This window comes from Choloepus didactylus, chromosome 15 (genome assembly GCF_015220235.1).
Source record: "Choloepus didactylus isolate mChoDid1 chromosome 15, mChoDid1.pri, whole genome shotgun sequence".
Classification (NCBI taxonomy): domain Eukaryota; kingdom Metazoa; phylum Chordata; class Mammalia; order Pilosa; family Megalonychidae; genus Choloepus; species Choloepus didactylus.
The window spans coordinates 72,671,183-72,697,567 of record NC_051321.1 but is presented as its reverse complement, the minus strand read 5'-3'; the positions used below and the strand labels follow the sequence as shown (position 1 = coordinate 72,697,567).

The 26,385-nt window shown below is 42.2% G+C and overlaps 1 protein-coding gene across 2 annotated transcripts in view; it reads right to left on the bottom strand.

The window, feature by feature from the left end:
* The window catches only part of LRMDA (leucine rich melanocyte differentiation associated), a 1,132,756-nt gene that overhangs the window by 339,533 nt on the left and 766,838 nt on the right, over positions 1 to 26,385 (bottom strand). The window contains exon 6 of one of the 2 annotated variants that reach the window (XM_037804641.1): positions 10,902 to 12,595. The exons of the other annotated variant lie outside the window; for it this stretch is intronic. Coding sequence (XP_037660569.1) covers positions 12,485 to 12,595 — 111 coding nt within the window. The 3' untranslated portion in view covers positions 10,902 to 12,484. Of the gene's footprint in view, positions 1 to 10,901; positions 12,596 to 26,385 lie in introns of those variants that run through there. 2 annotated transcript variants of the gene reach the window in all.

Sequence of the window (26,385 nt, the reverse complement as noted above, 5' to 3'; positions counted from 1 at the left end):
TGGCTGCCAGCAAACTTTGGTCCTTGGATTTTCTTTCACATGGCAATACACATGGCAATGTCTTCTCCTTTCTCTTCCGGGTTCTGCTGACTTCCAGCTTCTATCCATGGCTTTTTCTCTCAATGTCTATATTTCATTCTGCTTATAAAGGACTCTGGTAATCTGAATTAAAGCCTAACCTGATTCAGTTGGATCAAACCTTAACTGAAGTAACTTCTTCAAGAGACCCTAAGCATCATGGGCCCATACCCGCCAGAATGAGGATCAAGACCAAGAACACAATTCAACCCATCACAGTCACCAAGACCTATGTGGAAAGGTCCAGCGCCAACTCTGTGTACCATGAAGAATTATGGTGGCAATAATCAGAGAATGTGAGAAGTCTTTGTTAGGCTCTGAAGATATTACCCAATCTAAGGATACTTGGGCAAAATGGTCAGTCACAGAGCTGGTTCTCATCAATAATATAACTAAAGAATTGCTCTTTGAAGTAAATACTGCATTTCTATTTCAGATTTATGGATCTCCAAGGTTTTCTCTGGTGTTGTTAAAAAGACACTCCCAACAAATGATGAATCTGAACATGTAGCCTATCAAACCCTAATATCCTATCTTATACAAGTCACTCAAAAGACATTTTTGTTTCAGTTCAGCAAACTATAATGTCCCAGACCTTGAGTACAGTTATTGATCATTGTAGTTTGGGCAACTGAATTCTCTAGGGCTAGAGGGTCATTTGATTTTATGTGCTAAACCCCCTTTCAAATATTTTTAGATATGTCAGGATAAGTAGGATTTCCTCAGTGGCCTTCTGTGTGTCCAGTCTGAGGCCAAGTGGAAGGAAGTCCCCAAGAGAGGGCTGAATGGCCCCTCGCTCAAGAAACAGATCATCTAGTGCAGAAGACAAGATTCACACATAGTACAAAAGGGAAAAATCTAGTACAAAAGGGAAAAATCTAGGATTCACACAGAGTACAAAAGGGAAAAATCAAAAAAGGAGAAAGCACCACTGACCGGTGCAGGTGGGGAAGTCTTCCCAGAGGAGGTAACGGTGATCCAGCCTTAGTGATCCACAGTTTGCCAATAGGTTCAGAGCGGGAGGAAGGGCTTTTCAGGCAGGGAGCACGAAATGAGCCAAGACATGGGAGGTGAGAAGGAAGAGTATATGGCACTAGAAAGGCAGATAAGTTAGGCTGATCCAAATGTAGAGGAAAAGGACCCAAACAGGTGGAGCGTTGGATCAATGGGGAAGAACCCCACTGCCGGAGAGAGGAGCTTGAAAAGGCCATCAGATCAGAGAGTTTTCAAACCACCTTTTAGTAACTTTTTGGAATAAAATCTTAGGCAGACATCTACTATACAAAACACATAAATAAAGGCAGAGCTCTTCCCTGACACGTTCCTAACGAAAGTGACTTAAAGGAAGCAATGGGGAATCCCTGCAATCTTCATCCTCTTCTGTTTCCATCTTCCTCCCCACCCCACCCCCCGCAACACCTTTTCTCTCATGCCACATCCAACCATCAGCAAACTGGCCGCTGCCAGCTCAATACATTCCAAAGGTCTGCTCACTTCCTTTCATCTCTCACAGATACAAATTCAGCATCTGGGTTCCAGGTTCATTCAATAAATGTTTAGTGAGCACTTACTATGTACATTGCACTCAGACAAAGGAGACAGACTTGGGCCCAGTCTCCAGGAACACTGCCAGTCATCAGCGAGGAAAGGAGTGTGAGCAGGGTGGGCAACCTGCTGAATTTGTATTTATGATTCATTGCTGTTTTGCATTCCATTCATAGTTTTAATTTGAATGCAATCATTACTTGGCGCATTGCTGGGAGGCCTGCCTCTTCCCCCGCCTCCACCCCCTGCTTGTTGTAGTAGCAGTGCCTGAAACCATGGTATAATTAACATAATTAAAGTATTAATAAAGATTGAAGGGGTTGGACACTGTGTGAAATGCTTAATTTTGTGTATCTTTAACTGATTGAATGTTTAGGTTTGCATTTCAGCTGTCACCCAAATTATGTGTAATTAAGCCAAAGCTTGGATCTGCCTGTCTCAAACCCAGTGTGGAAGGCAGACAGATTTGATTCTGGGGAGAAGGTGGTAAATCTGCCCACTCATTTGTAGCTGCATGCTTTCACACTTTTTATGCATCTCTTGCCTTTTCCCGGTGCATTCATCGATCAAATTATCCCATTAGCCTGGAATGAAGAATAGATAGCTACAGTGGAAAAAAAATCAAATGCATTCAATATATTCTCTGGCTACTAGTCTCCACCCCATCCTCCTGCCGGGCTCTCCCTGGATGGTGTTCTCATGTGCTTGTGCTACGGAGGGGCCCTCACTCAGTGTGGACCCAGGTGGGTGCTCATAAAACCTTGCAGATGACTACATCAACGCTGGAAGCCCCAGAAGCACAAGGCACTGGGCTTGGAAACCTTTGGAAACCAAACTATTGGGGTACTCAAACTGCTTAGTCACTTAAAAGATACTTTCAGCAGAGATCAAATAATTGTCTTGATAATGAAGGAGCCACCCCTCAGATGCTAAGTCCTCAGAAATTAAACCACCATCCACAGAAGAGCTCCCTGGGTATCCTAAAGATCAAGCAGCAATCTCACGCAGAATCCAATCACTCAAGCAATCTTTATGGATGATGGAGAATGTGCTCATTGTGAACACAAAGAGGACACAAAAAGCCATGAGTGCATGTACGTGAGCTCCCTGCTGTTAAGAAGCTTGCCATCAATTTGGAGGGAGAAGATGAAAATGAGAGAGACAGCATTACTGGCCAGAGGATCAAACCCAAGAGGGTAACACAGACTGCGTCTTCCCGAAGGTGGTGATGGTTGAGGAAGACTGGATTTGGGATGGGCCTTCAAAGATGAGGAGGACTTTATACAGGCAGTTATGGGGCTAAGAACATGAATGAGGAAAGGCTCAGAGGCCACAAATCAAGCTCTGCACTTAGAAGAGAGTGGCTGAGACAGAGGGCTTGTGTGGAAGGTAAGTTTTGCAAGGAAGGCTGAGGTAATCCCAGCGTTGGGGGCTAAAGGTCTTGGAAAAAATGGGAATGAAATCCTGATAAATGCAAATAGAGGTAGATTTGATGGTTGCTGGATTCGTTTCATAGCTGCTGTAATAAGTTACCACAAGCTTTGTGGCTTAAAGCTTCTGAAATTTAACATCTCGTATTTTTTAGGTCAAAAGTTCAGTGGACTCAACCGGTTTCTCTGCTTTTAGTTTCACAAGGCCAAACTCTAGGTGTCCGCAGAGTTCTGCTCCCTCTGAGAGACTAATGGGGAATCTGTTCCCAGCCACATCTGGTCGTTGGCAGAATTCAGTTCTGTTCCTCTCTAGGAGTGAGTCCCTGTTTCCTTGCTGGCTGCCCTCCGATTAGAGTTCTACTTCATCCTTTATGCTCAAAAATATTCATAAATTATCATCTAAAATTTCTAGTTTGAGTTTCTTTACCATGAAATTAGAGCTTAAATACCTCTGAAAAGCAAACTGAGAACTCCTTTCGATCTTTATAATCTTTTGCCTTTTTTTTAAGCTCTCATGCCCTCATATGATTTGCTAGCCATTTTTTTTCCCTAAGTAATTTTTTTCCTTATGGAATCTTTCCAAAGCACTTATCTTTGGCATTAATAAAAACAACAACTCTCTTTTGTCTTGCGCCCATAGTTCACTGGTTTGTGTAAGTTATCAAATATGTAATTAAATTATGGTTACAAATACTGGGCAAGAAAAACTGCATCCTGGTAAGAACAGAAGTATATGGGTGTGCTGGGGAGAAGTGACTTCCTGGCTGGGAGCATGGACTCACTCAGTAGATCTTACAGATGGAATGAAGAAGATGAATGTGGTGGTTTGGCGCTGTATGTACCCCAGAAAACCATGTTCTTAAACTTAAGCCGTTCCTGTGGGGTGAAACCTTTGTAAATAGGACTTTTGATGAGAAGACCTCAGTTAAGGTGTGGCCCAACTGAATCAGGGTACATAGGTCTTAATCCTATTACTGGAGTCCTTTATAAGCAGAATGAAATTCAGACACACTGAAAGGGAGAAAGCCACAAGGAGTAGCCAGAAACTGGAAGTCAACAAAAACAAGAAACCAGGAGGGGCTGCCACATGCACTACCATGTGACAGAAAAGCCAAGGACCAAGGATCGCCAACAACCAGTTCCAGAAAGCCACAGTCTTCTGGGAGAAAGCTTCACCTTAATGAGACCTTGATTTTAGACTTCTAGCCTCAAAACCATAAGCCAATAAACTCCTGTTGTTTAAGCTAACCCATTGCATGGCATTTACTTTAGCATCCAGTAAACTAAAACAATGAAGAAGGTGAGATAATAGAGGGATTTGGTTAAGTGGGGTCAGGTACAGAGAGCTTCTACTAAACATGAAATTACTTACAAGCCCACATGAGGCAATGACACACATTCTTGACTTAGTTTCTGAAATGACAACCCCCATCTCCCAACCAAAAATAAATGCAGAGATAAATAATAAAAGTGTGGCATACTTCTCAATTAACAGGGCAAAGTGGAAGGCAAAGTGGCAGGCCACCCCCAGGGGTTCGAAGAGGTAGGATCCCTGAGCTATTCAGAGTCTGATGGCAGCAGCCCTCAATCTTAGAAACAGAGTGACTTGAAGGCTGGTTTGAGCTTGAGAAAGTTAAAATCGACCCAATAGAGGCATCTGCTGTGGTCACTTGTAATTATTCTCTTCCCCTGGTAAAGCGTATCTAAAACAGCGAGCCATTCAGAGCAAGAGTTTTGATCAATCACATACACTGGTAGGTTAGCACCTTCCTGGATTTCTCTGGCTGATTCGTTACCCCTGTCCTGGCACAGAGCAACATTTCAAAGCACCAGGTAGAAATCAGACAGACTTGAGTTTGAATCCCTGTTCTGCCTGACTACCTTGCTATGAATGAGAAAATTATATAACCACTTTCAGCCATAGTTTCCTTGATATGCAATGGAAATGAGGCGACATTACCTTTGCAGAATTGTGGGGGCTAAATATGATGATACATGTGCAGAACTTTGTGCAAAGTCATTTTGCACATAGTGAGCCCTCAAGAAATGGTAGCTGACCCTTTAAGGGGATAGTGAGGTTCTGATTTGGGAGGGGTGGGATTCAGCCACATGGGACATTGTCCCAGCCTCAGTGCACTGGCTGGACAACAATCCGGAGCAATCGGGGGGCATCATAAGGGATCAGACACGAGAGGAGAAAGCAGGAACCGAGAGACCCTAGTATGCCTTGACCCACACCATGATTTTGCTCAGGGCTGACCCAGTCTGTAACTGAGGAGCCTCAGAAGTTCAGACACTTGTTACAAAAAGAGCGCACGTGAGTTTGTTTCGAATGATAAACACGTTTTGGTAATGGAAGGTGGTGATGGTAGCACAACATTGTAAAAGTAATTAATGCCACTGAATTATCCACTTAAAAATGGTTTAAACAGCAAATTATGACACACACACATACACATGCAATAAAAAAAATAAACAAATAAAAACAACAGCTCAAGTGGCTGCCTAGAAGAATGAGACATTTCCAAAATACCCCTGAATTCCAAGTGAGTTCACTTGCATTTTTATTTGGTCATTTAACAAGTATGGATTGAATTCCCGCTCTGTATCAGGAGTGGAAGACGCAAGAAATGATAACAAGGCGTTCAAGAGCCTCAAGGAATTCATGGTCCTGAAGGGGAAATGGACATTTATACTTTGCTACTGTAATTTTGCAGGGAAGTAAACAAAAGATAAGGCCCCTAGACCCGCCTGGGGGAAATGAGGGATGTTTCCCAGAAAAGATGACATGTGAACAAGGTCCTAAAAGGTGGACAGGAGTTTGAAAAGTGAGGAAAAAGGAAAAAGGCATTCTGGGAAGTGGGAAAGCATGTGCAAGTGCACAAGGTTATAAAAGTCTCTGACATGTTCAGGGAACAGTGAGAAATTCAGAGTGGCTGGAATGTTTGGTATCTGGGAGGTGAGGCTGAAGGACTAGGCTGGGGTGTCCCAGTGCTGCCATCAGTTTCTGGAGGTTAAAATCACTTCCACCGAGACTGCCATCAACCCAATCAAGAAACCAATGCAGGCGTGTGTCTTTTTGTCAATTAGAACATGGGGAGGGTATGGGTCTTGCATTGTCCCAAACCATTTGTTATTTAAGCCAATGTATCTCAAATTTTAATGTGCTTAGGAGACACGTGGAGATCTTGCTAAACTGTAGATTCTGATGCAGTAGGTCTGGGCTAGAGGCCCCTAAGATTCTGCTTTCATGGAAGAGACCCGAATAGTGAAGACATGGACAGCCCGCTGCCAGTCAATTTCCACCAGGATTTTTTTGTCTGTGACAGTGAGACCCATCACGTCTACACCTATGTATTCCAGCTACTGGAACTGTCAAAATAAGGCACCTGCACAAAGCCATCTGAAGTATATCAACAATTTCTCCTCCATCACCCCCACCCCCCCCAAGAAAAGTAACTCAGGGAAAAAAAAAATCCAGTTTTCAAACCTTGTCAGGTAGTATTATGATGCAGACAGCAAGTTTCCCTTCCGTTGATCAGTTTGGAATGTGACTGAAGCCTCTGACCCAAATTTCCCAATTTCCTGTGGCTGAGCCACAAGGTAAAACCCTGAACACTCTTAACCGAGCAACTCTTTGGATTTCCAGTTTCAGATAGAAATAAAAACATGATTCTCTTTCATTTTAAGCCATTAAGATCTGGGAAACTTTACTTCACATTGCTGAGCTTGGGATCAAACAAAACTGCCTGAGGTGGGTGATGGAGCTTGTTTAAAGAATGGAATCTGCCTCAAAACCCAGGATATATCTTTCTTCATCTGGAGAGAGACAAGAGGCACCCCCTCTGGTCTGACTTCTTGCCCCAAGATTTACATGAAATAGGCTCTTCCAGGTCCAACAACCTCTTTCCTAAGCCGATGTGGAGGGATATCTCGGCTTTCCAGAGAAAGTACCCCAGGAGGAGGTGGGTTTTCTTTTCTTTTGTAAGCATGCTCTTGGGTCCTAGGGTTGATTGGCAGTCAGAGGATGCCAGGGCTGCTATGGGATTCCCTCCTGTTCTTTAATGTCCTATGGAAACTACTACTTATTATGTGAAACCCTCATTTATCAACATGCCACACCCTGTCATGGGCATCGGAAGTGTGTTAAGACTTTGCCCCCAAATGAACACACTAAAACTCCAGAAGATAAGGGACTTTTCCAATTTTTCTGTCTCCCCCATGACATTCACCATTCTTCTAGCCACAGAATGCTCAAAAATATCCACTACATTGATTTACCTTGGAGGATGGCAGCTCGAGTAAAATTTTTCTGGAAAGGGACTCCTTTTTTTGTTTGTTTGTTTTGTTTTGTTTTCCTCATTGAATAATTAAGCCCTAGAAATGGCCGTGGGCTATCCCGATCTTAGGAAACAGATGTCTGGTTCTAGGTTTTCTACTAGGACATTTTAGAAGAGGCACAAAAGAGGCGGTGCAGTATAGGTAGAGGGCCCTGAGCTTAGAGATGGGGATTAGTCCTAGTTCTGCTCCATACCAGTTGGCTGACATTAGGTATTTGACATAACTTTTTGACCTAACTTTCCTCGTCTGTCAAATGTCTAGTTGAAATATGTGTCTTGTTTCTTCACAGGTGCTGGAAAGACAGAAGAAGGCGGGAACAAAGAATTTACCACTTGCAATTTGAGCTGGCACCCAGGAAAAGAAAAATTGCCTTCCCCAACTTCCCTTGTATCTATGACTGGCCAAGTGATTTAAATTCTGGCTAATGGAGTATAAGCAGAAGTGACACTGAGTGTGATCTTCCAGTGGTTTTCTTAAAGGGGGAGCATAGGACCGCCTCTTAACTGCTGGCTGAAATGCGAACATAAAAGCTGGAGCTCTAGCAACCATCCTAAATCTGAGGTGCTCTTGAGTATAGGAAAAAAAAAAACATATGGTAGAGCAATAAAATGAAAGAATCCTGGGTCCCTTTTACCATGAGTGCTACCTCAAGGATTTACTCCCTCTAAACTCCTTGAACATGAGCGAGAAATACATTTCTATATTATTTAAGTCCCTGTTGCTTTGTTTTTATGTTACTTGAAGCTAATTTAATCCTAATATAACACTAATGGGCACACATACCACTGGTCTTGGAATAGGGATTGTGGAGAAGGCTGCCTTTGCCTAGAGAAGATGCCCAAGAAAAGCCAGCCTTTGTGATTTAAGTTGGCTTCTTCATTGCACTCTACCCCCAATAAGGATAGGATATTGGTTTAACCTGGGATTGAGTTCCAGTTCCAAGGGGTCCAGAAACCTAATTCCTGGTGGACACTGGGGTGAGTCACAGGCATACATTTAACAACTGGGAGAGCAGCTCTCTGCTTGCTAAGCCTCCCCAACTCCCACCTTTTTAGAGAAGGCTGTTAGTGCTCATTCCCATGCACACGGCCTCAGCTGGGAAAGGGTGGTTTCCCCTCCTGTGAGAACCCAGGCATCACCAGCCCTCACAACAGCTCCAAAGAAACCACCAGCCCTTAAAGCTTTCTCAGGGAATGCCTCCTCCATGACCATGCCAACTATGTTTCAACAAATTCACATCGACTCTGGGCTTGGCCATGTGACTTGCTTTGGCCCATGGGGCATTAGCAAACCTGATGCAGAGGGCCCTGGCCCGGGGAGGTAAGGCTTGTGGGTGGTAGGCCCTACTCTGCCAGCAGTCCCCTAATTCTTGCAGGAATTGATGTTCTTACTAAGAAAATGAAGTGGTTGGTTAGGTGACCACTAAGGTCCTGTCTAACTATGACATGAATGGAATGACTTAAACTATGCAAGCCCTTCTTTCATGAATAGCATGCAGTAATCGCTAATAAGTATTTGCTATGATGAGAATGAGGATGAAGATAACGCCAAGACAGTAAATAAAACCCAGTTTTAACATTCACTCAAACAATAATGTGAACTAACAATTATTGCTGTGCCACAACCCAGAATCCAGAATCATCTACTTCAATGGTAATAATAATGAAAATTTCCTAACATTTGAACACTTTACAGTTTAAAATGGAAGAGATTTTAAATGTAGTGTCAACATGTGACTTTGAGTAGAAGGATTTAGAAGCAGAAGATCTAGAGGAAAGCACATAGGCAGAGAATTCAAAGACCCTAACATCTGCTGTAGCAACTCCTTTCCTCCTGCAAGACTCTCAGCAAGTCATTTTCCCCTTTTCACCTTGGTTTTGTCATGTGCAAAATGGGGATGATAATGATAAAATTACATCACACAGTTGCTTGGATATTCAAACAAGATAAATTAATATACCTTGAAAGGGAGAAAAACACTACTGATGCAACACATTGTAAATAGGTATTTACTTTCCCCTTAGGCAGATATGAAAACAGATGCTGAGAGGCGGGCACCTAAAGTTGCCAAGGTGTGCAGAGGTGGAGGAGAAAGGTCCCCCACTGAGACCTATGATAATTTTACTGTTTCCTTGGATTGTTTACTGGCTAAGGTCACAGGATCAAGTTACACCACTTCAGTTCCATTCCTGGCTCCACCACCCACAAATGACAAGGACTTGGGTAAATTACTTTATTTCTCAGTGCTGTTTCTTCATCTGTAGTAGCGGGGGATAAAATTATGACCTCAGTTGTAGTGTTGTGATAATGAGATAACGCATGAAACAATGCTTAACACCAATGTCTGGAACAAATGAAGGAAATGAGAGAGGGCTGGAGAGATATGGATGGGTACATGTATAGATGGCGGAATGATCTTGATTTGCAAAGGGTCTCCAGTCATAAATCCCCAAAGTATTTCACACTGCCTTCTGTGACTCACCAAATGCCAAACTGAAGACCAAACAATGAATGTCCATCTTTCCAAATTATAGACTTTTCTGAAAAGGATGAAAACTCTGAGGTCATTTGCTCCATTCTTCTCATTTTACAGATGAGGAAACTGAGGCCAGAAAGGGGAAGGGATTTCTACAAGTTTATAAGCTTGCAAGGGGCAGAGAAGATAAGATTTAACAAGTTGGGACTCCAAACTGACTAGTCACTCTTGATCTATCACACTGTCCCACAAAAAAGCACTTATGCTCTCTGGCATTAGAAACCATTTTCATTCCCTTCTGATCAAGAGCCCAGCACAGGCTGAGTACTTTGAAAAGTATACCACTGAATACCATGCACCAGAGAGTAGCTTTTTCTCAACAACAGGAAAACAGATGTGTTTCCAATTAGTCAGGGAAAAACTCAGCCACAAATTCCTTGCCATTTAATGTTGCAAAGCTGGTGATTTCTCCCCAAAGCAGAGACCCAGTATAACTGTCATCATCCTTTCATAGTTATTTGTATCCAAAGATGCCACATGTGTCTCAGCAATGTGAAATATTCTTTCATGTGCTTGAGCATGTTGCATTAGTGTCTGCTCCTTCCTCCTGATTGCACATCATTAAGTTCCCCTTCCATGAACTAAACTTGACACAAACTTTCATGCAATGTAATATGTTTTAAAAAGAGAAAAATCATGAAAGAAGGGTTTAGCTTTCCTTCATTCTGCGGTCCTTTTTCTAAACAGGCCCTTGATTGCCACATAGCTTTCTCTGGGCACAGAAGATTCCCCTTCATTTTGGTTAACACACCTGATAAATCTTTATTAAAATTCTTTCCCAAACAGAAAACTCCAGCATCCAGATTCAAAATAAACATACGCACTTTTAAAAGGAAAACTGACAAGGAGAAGTTACATGCATGCCATTAAAAAGTCAGTAAAGTCCTGACTAAGAACAATCTTTCAATTCGTTAATGCTAAGCAATCCCATGGAAGAGAAGCACGGCAATACCACCGAAAGAAGACAGGGCTTTGTAAAGGGGCAAGTTTACTGAGTTGACACAGTTTAGAGGGAGTAACAATTGGGAAACAGCTCTTTGAAGAGAAAGCATCTACTGGTTTTTCAGGGCCTTGTAACTCCACTCAAAAAGTTTGGAAGGAAAGAAAAGCTTGATTTGGCAGTTGTGGTAGACTGTGCAGTGATGCCCTCCAATCGGCTCAAGCCTCCTTTCGTCATGTCCCTGATTAGTCCCATTCCATGCTGACCCTGGCATGGCCATGCACTTGCTCTGACCAAAAAGATAGTAGTAAAGGAGATGCAAACAGAGACTTGAAAAATGCCTGTGTACTGGGGTTTACTCCCTTGCGGCTCTTGGAACTAGGTAATCGCCACATGAACAAGACTGTGGCTTGCCTGCCAAGAGTTGGGGGACCATATGGAGACAAGCCCCAGTCATCTAAGCCATCCCAGATGTCCCAGTCAGGACCACAGACCCTGACATAGCCCAGCAGAGAAAAGCTGAGACTACTCTGAGTTCAGAGAACCATCCATCTGAGTCCAGCTCAAATTGCCAACTTCTAGAATTGTGAACTTAATAAATATTGGTTGTTTTAAGCCACTAATTTTGAGGGAGGGGGTGTTTGTTACACAGCAAAAGCTAATTGGTTCAGCCATTCTGAAGCTCTCAAGGAGAGCAAATCCACCAGATGCACATGGGTTACCAGCTGACCCTGCAGGGCTAAGAGGCTTCTGACCTGGAAAGATATTTGAAACAAGGTCTTAGCATCCTCAACACATCATGAAAAATGTGTCCAAGAAATAAAACTGGGGATTGGATTTGGAAACACTGTGGCAGGTGTCTGTCATACTGAAAGAGCACTGTGACAAGCATGGTAACCCAGCAAGCATGGATTCAGACATACCCAACAAGTTGGCCAATTGTTGTGGAGGGAGAAGAACCTGGTTTGAGTCTAGCTCTTGCCCTTACAAGTTGCATGGCCTTTGACAAGTCACTTTAACTCTCTGTTTCCTTTCTTCAGTAATAAAATGGGACCACTGAGAGTTACCACACAAAAGTCTTATGAGGAATAAATGAAAACACGCATATGAAAGAAATTTGTAATATGCAAAGTACTATACAAGATAGAGTATTACTTTTAGGACAAAGTTGATTAGTAATAAAGGCAGTTGCTACTGGCAAAAATTCAAGAAATAAGATTCTACACCAACCTTTTCCATATGCCTACACACCCATCTAGCCTCTCCCACCCCAGTCCTCTCTTGGGATGTCACAAAAATTTATCCAAGTGGATCAGTGAATGCCATCAGAATTTTGAGACATGGAGCTTTTATGTTTGTGAACCATATTATAAACTGGCAAAAAGAGTAGAAATGGAAAGCATTTGCTATTGTAAGAAACCCTACTGTGAATCGTTTAGTAATTAGAATAATCACTCCCTAATGTATCTATCATTAGTTCCATTAAATTCACACACACTCACGTTCTACACGCCATGCTTTAGAAAGTAGGGTCTTTTCCACATATCTTGACAAAGTTCTTTTTTTGTCGTTGATCAGGGCAGTACTTGTAAAATCACAAAGATAGACGTTTCACTATTCGTCAGCTCTTATGACCTCTAGATATTTCAAAACGTGAAAAAATACGTAGGGTAGGACTGATGCACAAACTCTTGTCCTTGCAAAACTCTTGTGTTGCCTGAGTTTCTGGAATAAAACGAAATAATGGAGATAGTTTAACAATTTGCAGGGAGAAACCAGCCATATTAAAGGATAGAATTTCTTCAATTTTAGGACTACCTTCTAAAGACATTTTTCTTATCTGTTTAGTGCCTGTTACTTTCTTCTTTGATAGACTGTACCACAGATAGTATTTTCGATTTGGCAGACAATGCCTTATTTAGCTGTTTTCAGTTTGAGGTGATATTAATAATTGCCTCCATATAGCACATACTTGCCATGTACTTACTGTGGGTCCAAATGTCCATGCTTTTAATCCTCACAACAATTCCATGAGAAAGACACCAATATAATCCCTATTTTAAGCAAAAAGTAAAGGAGGTACAGAGAGGTTAAGTAACACACACAAGGTCACACAGCCAGTCCCTGGAGGAACTGGGATTTATTCTGGGCAATCTGAGTTGAGAGTATGTGTTCCTAACTGTAGCACATATGATAACCATGGCATTCCTCAGGAAGCACCATAATTTCCAAATGCTCTGCTCCCAGTTCTGTGGGTAAATGACCTGGTGAAATGGGAACAATATCACAGACCCTGATATGAAGCTGGTCTCAGTGGATCTGAAATTTGATATTAGAACTGTGCTGTTGACTCCCATATTTTATGCACACACTCACACACAAATACACGTGGGTGTGCACACATACACACCCCACACACACCCTGCAACCTAGTCAGTTTACTAGATTTATTTTATTTTGCCTCTGAATGAAGATATTTCTCTTCTAACTCAATAAAAAAGCACAACAGAGCCGTAAAGATAGAGATGAATGTAAGAATTCAACCGTTTGATTGCATTAATTCAAGAAACTGATTAAAGAGTCTTGATACAATGGTGGAAAACAGTTTGATTTATTAAGCTACATCATCCATGAAATCTTCACAGAGTGGGGAAAAAATTAAACCTGTCAATTTAAAGAAATACACTCCACAATAAAGGGAATGAGGAAAAGGAACACCTAGGATAATTTATAAACATATGCATAATCTGGAAAAAGCAACTCACAACTGGATATTACATTCCTTCCAGCCTGTGAGTGAGGGCAGCCCCCCTCACTGCCACTCCGCTCTCAATTAAGAGAGTAATACTGTTTGGTGGCTGTTTCTCCTGCACCTGGAACAGGGGGCAGCGAGAACCTGTAAGCCATAAACACTGCTCACAAAAGGCACATTAGTCTTCTTTTATAATACAGCATCCCACTGCTCAGTTGTGGCTGTCCTGCCGCATGGCCTGGGCTGAATGTCATGGCCACAGACTCCCGAGCTCAAACAATTGTACTTTGCCTCCATGGGAGGCAGAAGTTTCTGCCCAAAGACTCCCAACAGGAGACGTGCTATAACTCTTGCTCATCACAATGGGATCCACCGACCACCTGCATCAGCATCACCAGGAAGCTTGTTAGAAATGCAGATTCCACCCCGCACCAGACCTCCTCAACCAGGGCCTGCATTTAAACAAAATCCCCAGGTGATTTGTATGCACAGTAATGTTTAAGAAGCACTGTCCTAGGTTTCAGATGCCAAACCAAGCATTTGTTCAGTTCTGGGACAGTGCTCTAAGTGCAAGGTGGTAGGTGACCTGGAGATTGAGTAACTGTAAGTCTTGGATGTGGGCCTGAAAAAGTTTCACTTGGAGAGAAGCAGTCTTATTAAATCACTTTCAAAGATTTGAGAGCTCTCATATAGTAGGGGGTCAAGGTCTGTTCCATGAAGTACCAACGAAAAGTACTAAGTAGTTTAGATCGGTTTCACAACAGAGAAACTATTGGCATTTGGAACCAGACAATTCTTTACGGAGGGGCTGTCCTCTGCAGGGCAGGCTGTTTAGCGGCATCCTTGACCTCCAGATGTTAGTAGCACCCTTCCCCCCAGTAGAGAAAATAAAAAAAATGTCTACAGACATTGTCAAGTATCTCCAGGGGGTTGCAAAATGGTCCGTGGTTGGGAACCGCTGGTTTAGAAGACCAGGAGTACATGTGAATCAACTTGATGGCATGGCTGCTACAAATAGAATAAAGTAATGAGGAGTGCAGCTTTCAACTGTAAAAACAGTGTAAGCTTAAGTTCAGATCAAGGAAGGCAATGGACTGGCTCTCTTCTGCTCTAAGTCACTCCTTCCTGGAATACTGTGCTCAGTTATGGCCCTACACTTATAAAATAGCACTGATTAAATGAACTGTGTTGGTGAGAAAGCCTCCAAGATAAAGACATAGGGAGGAATTGTGTCACATGAGGAATAACTGAAGGGATTAAGTTAAACCTCCTCCAAGATGAAGACACATAGGGGAATCGTGTCACATGAGGAATTACTGGGGGAATTGTTAATGTTAAATCTGGCAACCAGATACACATACCAGGTGCCTTCCCATAGCTGAAGGACTATCACATGGAAGAGAAATGAGATCAATTTTCTATGGCGTTGTCAAGACGTAGAGTGAGCAAAAGTTAAAAGCTGTTTGGAGATTTAGCAGTACCACTTTATGGTCAGAGTTGCCCACAGGGTAATGGGTGACACCCTAAGGCAGACAGGACCTCATTTCTACAGGGAAAGATGCAGAAGTAGCTGGATAATCACATGTCACAGAAGGTACAGAATAGATTCCTTCCTTGAGTTGGACTATCAAGAGATCATTCATTCATTCAATCATTCATACTGTATGTAGTTATCACATATTTGCATGTTTCTAAGATGACATAGAATTGGTCTTTGCCTTTACAGAGTCCACAGAGAATCCACATGTCCCAGGCATGGGAAGTGGGATGGAAAGGGTATCTGGTTCAGCATTCTACCCTGTTCTAACTAGTCCCTGGAAAAAACTTCCTGAATGGTTGGTACTGAGCAAAGCAAATTCAAGTAGCAGTGTATGCAAAGAGCACTGGAGAAGGCACAGAAGATTTGGACTCTTGTCCTGACACCCAGTAACTGTGGGACTTTGGATAACCCTCAGGTAGGTTACACAATTTCTGGTTTGGAGTTTAAAGCTAATAGAGATTTCATTTATGCTATTGTGGGGCTCCTGCCCTCTTAGGGCAGGGAGTATGGGGCCCAGGTCATAACGTTGAGTAGGCTCTCAATCTTTGATGAAGAAACGAAACGAACTTCCAACAAACAAAGGAGGCCCAACATGGAGCTTTCTCCCTGAGGTGGATAAGTATGTCCTAGCTCATGTAGACACTAAATCTTTCACTTCCTGTTAATTCATTTTTCTTGTTGGCAAAACAGACATCACTGTGCAGTTACTTGAAAGAAAGCAGCTACCACCAGTGAAAATTTGGTAATTCACGACTCGCCTGGGGCCAACAATGGCAAGGTCTTCTCAGCTAAAGTCTAATTATCATCACATGGGCACAATTAACTATTGTTTTCATGCAAATAATGGATTTCAACCAAATTCAAATGGTGATTTTTTTATGTGGTGCAATGCTGACAAGGAGACCAAAGTAATGTGTCCATGTGTCTTTAATAATAACCTGAAAGGAAGACATATTTTATCCTAAAAGAAGCGGGTCAGTCATATGACCTTACTGAGCAAGTATTAAAACAGCTGTTCTATGCATAGAATAACATTCTTTTAATTTACTGTGTTTGCTTTCTAGACCCTATTTTGTTTTTCCATTTTGAAGAACTAAATGCCCCAGATGAATCAGTCAACAGTATGTTGGCTGCTCTCACATTCAGCCTTATGCTGTTTTATAATACTGCCCTGATCTTATTTCAAGAAAAGAATGACAAACTTACAGCCGCAGATGTTAAATTTATGGAGTTCTTTGTGGCAGGCATTACTGAGAACAGGGCTGAGGAAATAGGAAAGTTCTGGAAAGAAGAAACTTCCATAAATACAAGGCCAGGCCTCCATTTTCATACGAGTCTAGCAATCCAAGCACTGAAGCCCTATACATGCTTGAAATTTTTTTTCAAAGGTGTGTGGTGCAGCCCAAGGGGCTGAGTGCTAATTAGATGGACAAATGAATGGTCACCCTCAAAAGGCACATTATGCCTAGTCACAGCTCTTCTGAATGCCCTGGCTGCTGCTTTAATAGCTCGGTGACTTTAAAAGACACAAGGTCAAGAACAGCTGTATTTGGCTGGCACCTTCCCAGCAGACGCCATGCTGTTCACCAGAGCCTAGGGGCTCTCTGCAAAAGTGACCAGTTAGCATGGGAGGAATGCAAGCCTTTGTTTCACCAACAGTGATATCAAATATTTAGTAGGGACACTTTTGGTGTCCCCCACCCCCACCCCGAATGGATTCTTTTTCATCTCCTTTACAATGGCAGTTTAGGGGCTGAGAAGGTACAACTTTGGATGTGGACGAGGGAAATTCCACTTGATGTACAAGTTAGGTGGCCTCATAAATGTGGCTCTGCCAAGGAGCATTCCAGGGAACACAAGTTTCAAACACTACTTTGTGGAAAAAAGATTGTCACAAAGAAATAAGTGCAGGAGATGATGTCATATTCCACACTCCTCTTGGAGATTCATACAGTACTTTGCTATATTAAAGGCTCAGGAAGCCCAAAAGAAAAGAAGTCTGCTTACTTTTGTTTAACCAAGCATTTCACAATCTTTTGCTAAGAAGCTCCTTTTCATATAATACCCATTAGGGATATAAAGTCCAACTTTATGAATGATGGATCACCTCATCCAGACAAACCATTTGGCCCATTGTCAATCTGCAAGGGCAGGTTGACATAGTAGCTAGATCACCCCCAATGAATAAATTAAGCATGGGAGATAATAAGGCCTATTTTCCAACTGACTCATGAGCCAGGTCTTACAGACCTAACAGGAGATATTTCAGGATCTCAATGTGTACCATAAGTAGTATCAAAAGCTTGAAGAAGCACAAAACTTGGACATTTAAGCCTATGTGAAAGGCACATAATCCTATTCATTATTCTAGTTCCTTCCTCTCCGTCTTACCTTGCAGATATCCAAACAACGTCAGAGCTCAAGCAGCCCCTCTTCCCTATGATGACAGGTTAATGGATCCACACGGTAAGAAAGAACAAGGGTTTAGGGAGCAACAGATTTCCCTCTCCACTTTCCCAGGACTTGAGAAGTATGGAACTACTGGTCTCAAAGGCTTCTTTCCAAAACACAAATCTGATCCTGTTCTTGCCCTGTTCAAAATGATTCTTGGGTTCCCATTGCAAACAGCCTGAAATCAAAGTTCTTCTGCACTGGACCCTACATTCTTCACGCTTTGGCCCCTGCATACATCTGAGGCCTCACAGCCCAATAGGAACCCCAGCCTCCTTGTAACAGATGGTCCTGCGATACTGAGCACCTCTAATCATCTAATATGCCACGTCCTTTCCAGTCTCTGTGCGAGAATGCCCACCCCCATTTGTCCACCACCAAAATATCAAGGATGAATGGATGCAAGTAGAGCTCTGAAGCTAAACAACAAAGTCATAGATTCAGGCTCCTTATTTTCAAGTCACTATTTCTCCTGAATGCTCCAGTTAGAATTTAGTTCCTCCTCTTTAGGCCTCCTGGATTCTTATACCCACCTTGTATCACAGGGCCCTGTAATTATCTGTTTAGATCACTGACTCTCTGGTACCACATTTTACTCATTTTTGAAGCCCATGCCTACCATAATGCCTGGGCTATCAAAGATCTCAATACTTTTTTGTATTTTGTATTGTATTTTTTTATTTTGTATTACATGTTTTAGTATTTTATTTTGCATTTATTTTATTTTATAGTTTTTATATTGTATTTTGTATCGTCAGTTTCATGGTCATGTGTTCCATTTACTACCACTAAAAACTATGCAGCTACTTGAAGTACATAAAAATATAGGCAATATGGGCACATTCATCTTATCTCTCCCTCTTCCCAGAGAAGATATGCAATTATGGTAATATTTGGTGTATTTGGGATTAACAACAACAAACAGAAAAAAGAAAAAAAAAACCTAGATACTCTGATAGCACCAAAGAATCCTCAGTTGAATTTCTGGAAAAAGTCTCTTTGGCCACATGAAACCAACCAGTTGTCTGCCTAGCAAGTGCCTTCCCTCTAAACACAGCATCTTTCCAGTCATGAACTTGGAAAACCACCATAAAAGAGGCTGATTTTGAGCAGGGGGTCTAATTATTATTTAAAATGACAATCGAAAACAGTTGGCAATCAAAGACTTGTTTACTTTTGTTAAGAACAGAACCAAGACAGCAACAGTTTAACAGGGCACTGTCCCCTGCGATGGCAAGTGTGCATCTCTATCTTGGCTCACTTGTTTCCTTTATCTTCTTTCACACTGCTAATGGGCCTGCATTGTAGAGCAGCTAAGGATATACTGACTTATGCAGAATTTCAAGAAACACACTCCAATCTATAACTGTTTATGCAAACTAGCCCTAGTTCAGTGATGACCATTCTCCAAAACATTTTACAAGACAGACGTAGAAGCCATGAATGTTTGAAAAGGAAGGAAAAAAAAAAAAGATTTTATGAAGTCTTTAGTTTATTTTCAAATATACTATATGGTGCCAGAGGTCATAGAGGTCATGAACTGACAGGACATACACATACATTTTCAGGACTTACATTTAACCCTACAAAACACTGTGTTTGGATTGGCACAGGATAGAACTCTACCTCACTAAATCATGGCTCATAGACTAGAGGAGAACCCCATTTCATACCTCCTTTCAGGAATGAGTATGTAGAGTTCCAAGTTAGTCCTACTCTTTTTAGAAATTGCTGGGAAAGAAGCTTTTAAAATTCCCCACCATAACAGGATGTGTCATAACACTTATATCTCAATTTATGTCAATTTAAATGAATATCATGTCGAAGCTTCAGTTACATCCAGCTAATAAAATTGTAACCATCAACAAGAAATAGAATTTTTCAAGACCTCTTCTATTTTAACCATATCATTTTCTAAGATATTCAGGGAGTGTTTTAGCTTCTTAATTGCTAAAGCAAATAACATGCAACAGGTTGGCTTAAACAATGGGAATTTATTGGCTCATGGTTTTGAGGTTAGGGGAAGTCCAAATTAGGGTGTCAACCAGGCAATGCTTTCCTCCTGAAGACTGCTGTCCTGAAACTCACTGTCAGTGACCCTTGGTCCTGGGCTCCTCTGTCACATGGCAATACACATGGCGCCTCTCCTGTCCTCTCCTTTCTCTTCTGGGTTCTATTGACCTTCAGCTTCTTGACCTGGGCTTTTCTCTCTGTCTGAATTGCATTCTGCTTATAAAGGAATCTAGTAATAGGTTTAAGACCCATAGAGGGGCATGCATTCAATAGCTGGGACACTTCAAGATGATTGATGTGGTGGATTGAAGCTGTATGCACCCCAGAAAAATAAAGTTTTAAATATAATCCATTCCTGTGGGTGTGGGACCCACTGTAAGTAGGACCTTTTCATGAGGCTACTTCAGTTAAGGTGTGGCCCACCTCATTCAAGGTGGGTCTTAATCCTACTACTGGAGTCTTTTACAAAAGGAATGAATAGAGAGAGAGAACGAGAGAGCCATGCAAGCAAGAAGCTGAAAACAATGAAACCTGGAAGAGAAGGGAGACAAGCAGACAATGCCATGTGCCGAGCCATGTTGCAGAGGAGCCAAAGATCACCAGCAGCTATTCCTCAGGAAGAAAGCACTGCCTTGATGATGTCTTGATTTGGATATTTTCCTGGCCTCATACTGTAAGCTAATAAATCCCCATTGTTTATGGCAACCCGTTTCATGGTATCCGCTTTGAGATCCTAGGAAACTAAAACAATTGGTATTGAAATGTCCATGGCTTCTCTTAACACAAACAAAGTTATTCAAACTCAAGAAGTTCTAACTGCAATCTCTGCCTATAGACTGGTCATGGATCTTTCAGGGGCTGCGATGACAAGATGGAGCGGTTGTATTTTCTTCTCTTGGGCTACTGTTTTGTCATTTGTTAAATGAGGGAACTGGACAGTTGGGGACAACCTGCAAGAAGATCACCTTGGAACTTGGTATAAAAATTTAAAATAAAAAAAAAGAAGAAGAATCACAGTTCTGTGGCATATCTAAGGAGCTAGAGCCTCTACATATCTTACAAGGACCCTAGATTATTCTAAAAGGGCACATTAAAATCTGAGAACTAATGGATCAAATGAATGGTGAGAACTTTCCAGTTCCAACAATCCAGGTGTTGGTGATGGACTTGGCAAAAATATCAAAACCCTAATTTCTGAATGTTTTTCCTGCTTATTCAAAGGACTAGCCAGCACTAATCCATACATAGTCTCACCAAATGACACAGATCATGAGAGACATGGTTTCAGGGCATAGGTTTATAATTCTGCTACCTTGGCCAATTTGCTCATAAATCCTTCTCTGCACTTCCAGTGTGGTCTTGCTCATTTTGAAATGGGTGTTACTTCAGGAAGCTGTCCTGTTACGTGTGTGCTGCTCAGAGCTCATATGGGAAATGGTTCTTTCCAGCCTTTGTTTCCAGTGACTTGGAAGTAAGTTGGATAAATCGTTTATAAACAATCTCATGCCCTTTCAAAGGTAATCAAAAGAGTCCTTTTGGCATTTCCTTAACTGGCCACTGGATTCCCTTCATGGGATTTAAGGACCCAAACTTTACACAGCCTGTCACTAAATAGCTGCTTTCATTGCCTCCCTAAAAGGGCCTTATGGGTGGTTTCCACGCCTCAGAAATCTGACATTTAGAAGCAAACACCTGCCTTCCCCCTTACTTCCCAACTCAGCATTCCCCAAGTTGCACAGCCATTAGCTCAATCGCAGACCCTCTGAATTCAGCTGACTTAATGTAAGGCACTCACTAGAATCAGTCTCTTATCAGGGGCTGAGGTGGTTGGGGAAAGGTTAGAAAGAATGAAGGGACAAAGGATTCAAATATCCTACAGTTGGAGTTGAATAAATGACTGCTCATTTCAAAGCTTCAGATTTTGAAAGAGAACAGCTCAGGGCTATAGAGGAAATTGGGGAGGGGACAGCCAACCCCACCCAGGATATATGTGTTCTGTCTGATTTAAATAGAAAGAGACATAAGTGCATTTATAAGAATTGCTCTAGCTTTTGTAGTTATCAGTGTCCCCCATCTTACCTCCATTACAGCTCTGACAGAATAATTAATTTCAGTCAATCAATCATTTAACAAAAACTCGCAGGTGACCTCAACGTACCATATAAGCCACGGAGAACTAGTCACAACAGCGGTCTTCAAATTCCCTTGGAAAGGAAAATTAAGCCTGCTATGTGTGGCTTGGGGCAATCTAAGCCGTAAATCTCTCTTCTGATCTCTTCATATAGATGAAAGAGCAATGCTGCTCTGGGTTACATACAACAATTATGTGTTCACCAAACTCAGGGAATCAGCTTTCAGACAGCGGTAATCATCACCAATTAACCACGTCTACTGACATCCGGTAAGCGCTGCCCCAGAGCTGCTGAATACCCGGCCCTCCCTTCAGGCAGCCAGCCTTTACATCCAGCACATGTGTTTCAGAAGGCCTATTAATGTTTGTTGACAATTCCAAATAGAGGTCACCTGTTGTCATGGTGCAAAATACCCTCTTTCCCCCTCTGAACACCAGGCAGGGAGGGTAGCTTTGTTAGAAACACTTCAATGCATTTCTATATTGCCACCAACATTCAGATCTGATGAAAAGAGAGATTTAGGGTCTCCCAACTCTTCAACTGCAATTCCCATCTGCTCCCACACATCCATTGGGGCTGAAAGAAGTCTCTTCCCTGGCTAATAAACTTGACAGAATGTGCTCAGGCCCCAGATCTCCATGGAATGATGTCAAGTCACTGGCAGCCAAATCATAATATGAAGATTTACCCAAATCATCAGAAATGTAAATCTTGAAAGAGTCATTGGCCCCAGGATTTAATTCCACTGGATGCAAAGTAGCCTTTTTCCATTTAAATTATTCCTATCTAGTCCCTAAGCCCCCAGAACAGAGAACTGGCATTTAGGGATTCTGTTGCATAATTTGCCAATACATAAATTGGCCAATTTGTACATAAAAGTCCTTTTCTGCACTTCCAGTATGTTCTTTCTCAGCTTGAAAATGGTGTCTCTTCAATAAGATCTAAGTGGAGATTAAAAAAAATATATATTAATGTCTTATTATACTCTAATCTGTGCCAAGGAAAGAGGAACATTATCCTACAAAACGTAAAAGTTGCATTGTGAGTATTTAGGCCTAGAATCTATGTCCACCTTGAACTTGTGAGATTCTCAACAAGACTGTATTCTCCTTGAAGGCAAAACTATGCTATTAAAAGAAAAAAGTCCCACAGGAGCTCTATCAGAGCTGGCTGCCAAGAATGGTTACAACTCAGGGTTATGAGTTCTTGATTAGTAGCCAGCGTTCTCTTTACCCACTGGAATCATAAAATCTAGAGCACTGGGTACAAGGTGGAATTCTGGAACTTTCCATTAGCCATGGGTCTGAGGCAGACACGCCCTCTCTCCCGCCTTCTCAGGGGTGGATTATCTGAGAGCATCTCATGCCCAGGGCCCAGGCTCACAAACAGCATGCCAAGGTGTCCCAGATCACCTCGGCAAGTAGAGAGGGGCACTGTGGAATATATAAAATTTTCTAGGCAATCACAGCAAAATTCAACGTCTGTCAGACACCCTGAGGTAGTTCTCAGTTTAAGCATAAGATTATGCTACATTCCTTTCAATTACATCATATCTTTTTGAAAGTGGGTTTTCAGTGCTGTGATTAAAAAAAAAAGCAAGAACTGCTTGAAAAGCAACGTGGAAGAGAAAATGAAGGTGTCACTTTCGGATCTGATTCCCAGGTTTGAGAAACGGTGCAGTGCCCAGCAGACACACACATGCTATAAGTAATTGTGCTTGTTTAAGAATGCAATTAAACACATCTTCTATCAAATTATGTGTATTTTTCCAAAGGACTAATTTGTTAACTTATTTGGATCTTACTTAATAAACAGATTTTTTTTTTTTTTGGCCTGGTGGCACCATGAAAATATTCCCAAACTGATGATGCCAGGAACCAAGAAAGTGTAAGACCCTCTGGACTAGGATTTGTCCTTCTCCTCTTGGGTCAGAACATCTTTCTTTTTTCCTTTATTCTTTGTAACAAGTTTCAGTTGCAGACTCTGGCCTTTGGAGCCTCAAGAAGCTCCCTACAAATAAAGATAAAACATCCTCCTCCCTCCACTCATGCTTCCTGGAGGAGCTCAAAGACAACTTGAAAATGAAAACACAAATCCACACCTGGTCCACAACCAACAGGTAAGCTAAGCCCCCTCCATCTCCTCTGTCACATGCAGACTTTGGAAGTGTTAGTCCATCAGGTGAAGGTGGTTTGCCAAACTCAGACACTTTCCGCCGTCTGGGATGCAGAGGCCCCCGCAAGAGGGACCCGTCCAACCCCAGTCAAGCCGTGAGGAAATGGTAACCCATCACCTTGTTCGCTGGAATGTTGCCACCATCACCACAGGAAGGCTCTAATAAAGATCCATTTCTTTGGGTGGTGTTTTTCTCACAAACACCTCATTACCCCTGGATCCCGGCCAGTCCTCGACCAACTTTCTTTGAAAAAAGGACAGAAACAAATTACCAGGCTTTTCAGGAAACAAAATGCACAGTAAATAAATGTTCTTAAACTACAGAGTGCTATCATAACCCAAGCCAGGAGAGGAAGCAATCTAATTTCAATCTGTGATCAGGACCAAATACAAAACTCTCTGCATCAGCCCCTCTGCAGCAAAGCGCAGAGGTTTCCGGCTGACCTCTCAATCTCTGCCCAGGAAATGAAAGCAGGAGACTGGCAGATCGCTTGATGGAAAAACCAGTGAGCGCAATAGAAAGCCAGACAGGTTGCAATAACACCTGGAAGTTACCCAGGGTTCCTGGTGAAGTCTTGCTTGCCGCCAAAAACGGCTGCTACCTCCACTGCCATTAACCACACCTAATGCTGCAATGAATCAGCCTGGGTGCCTGGAAACTAGGAAAATGACACCCTCATTTTCTTGCAAATGTAGATTGCAATCCCCAGGACGGAAATAAGGAAAATTGAATGACTTTCTCCTGGCTGCTAAAAATGAAGGGGGGGGTAAGTCTTCAGTGATGATCCTTCCCAATTCAGAATAGTCCCCTGAACTCATCCCACAGACACCCAAGTGACAAAGAGGCACGATCTGCTCTCATAAGGTTTCTTGGCCACCTCGTGCCCCACTTCCCTACCTTATCCCTGCTCCCACCCCAACCACCAGATTGAAATAACATTTATGGAGTCCAAGCACATGGAACAAGGCACATTACCGGAATTACTTTATTTGAGCTTCTTAACTCCATGAGGTATGAGGATAATCCCCATTTTACTGATGAGGAAATTGAAGCTCAGAATGCTTATGGGATGTGCTCAAAGTTACACAGCTGGGTGACTTGTATACTTAGTATTTGAATCCACTGATTCCAGTACTTTTTCCTCTATTGCCTTAATTAACTAGAGGAACTGCCCTGGTCCTTGACATGACAAGGAAAGGAGCAATGGATTTGGGGCCACAACCACTAGCTTATAAATCATCCTTGAGTGAATTTAAAAAAAAAAAAAGGTGTCACTTATTCATGATCCATTTGAGATATGTGGAAACTGTTCCCATCTACTGATTTTGTTGGAATAAGACACTGTCATTTGCCAGAAAATTATCATTTTAAACATACAAATCTACAGTGTCTAGGATTTGAATAGTGTCCTTTTAGATGTGACAATGTTGTGCAGTGCCAACTGACACTTCCTTTCCTGTGGCCCTGGATGGACTAGGCATAAAGAAAGAGAATACTTTATGCCTAATCATCCTGGAAGAGGCTGGAAGAGTAGTGGAAAATGAAGAGTCTTGCACATGATAGCCAACTGGTAAATGAGCAATAAATCAAATTGAACCTAAATCCCTATTCTCCAGAAATTAAAATTGTAAACATAAAACTATTACAAATAAATATATATATATATATATATATATATATATCACTAAAAATGCCACTATAAGAATGATTCTTAAGGCCAAATGGTAGCCAGCAGGGCATACGCCTGATTTAGTGAACTGAAACTCAATTAATGAGACTTTCTGAGTAGAGTGGAGACCAAATCCTACAGATAGGCACACAGGCAGACCACATCCTTACTGGTGGCTAGACAGGGGCTAAATCCTAAGTTCCATGCGAGAAGGGACCAAGTCCACCCCATTCCCTGAGCTGTCTTCAGGGCTTAGCATCCTGCCCAGCACATAGTAGGTGCTCACCTAACAGGCAGGGAGGCAATGAATGGGTCCTCACTATTCCTTGGCCAGGGTTCGGTCTCACAGCTCAAGGGAAAGTGACTGAGTGCCTAGTCTGTGCCAGGTACCAGGTGGCCCCACACCACCAGAAACCGTAAGACCTCTTGGCAGAAGAAAACCATAGTCAGGGTAGCCTTGACTCCAAGTGCTCAGGAGAACCAGGACAACCCCTCAGCCTTCCTTCCCTATGTCCAAGGAAAAAGGTGGCCGATAGGTTTCACTCCACTTGTTACTTGCACAGCCCTGAAGGGGAAGGCCACTCTTTTGCAAGAAGAACAAAAATAGACTGTAGCTCTAGCTCAATGCTATTCCTCTGCCAGGCTGGTGCTGCCTGGGGTCAAGGGGCCAATCTGCCTGCTTCTTGGGGCTCCAAGGTGAAACAGAGAACTTTTGCCTTCCAGGACACGCATCTGGCACACTGCCGTGAATGGCACATTCAGGAAATAAATAAAAAATAAAC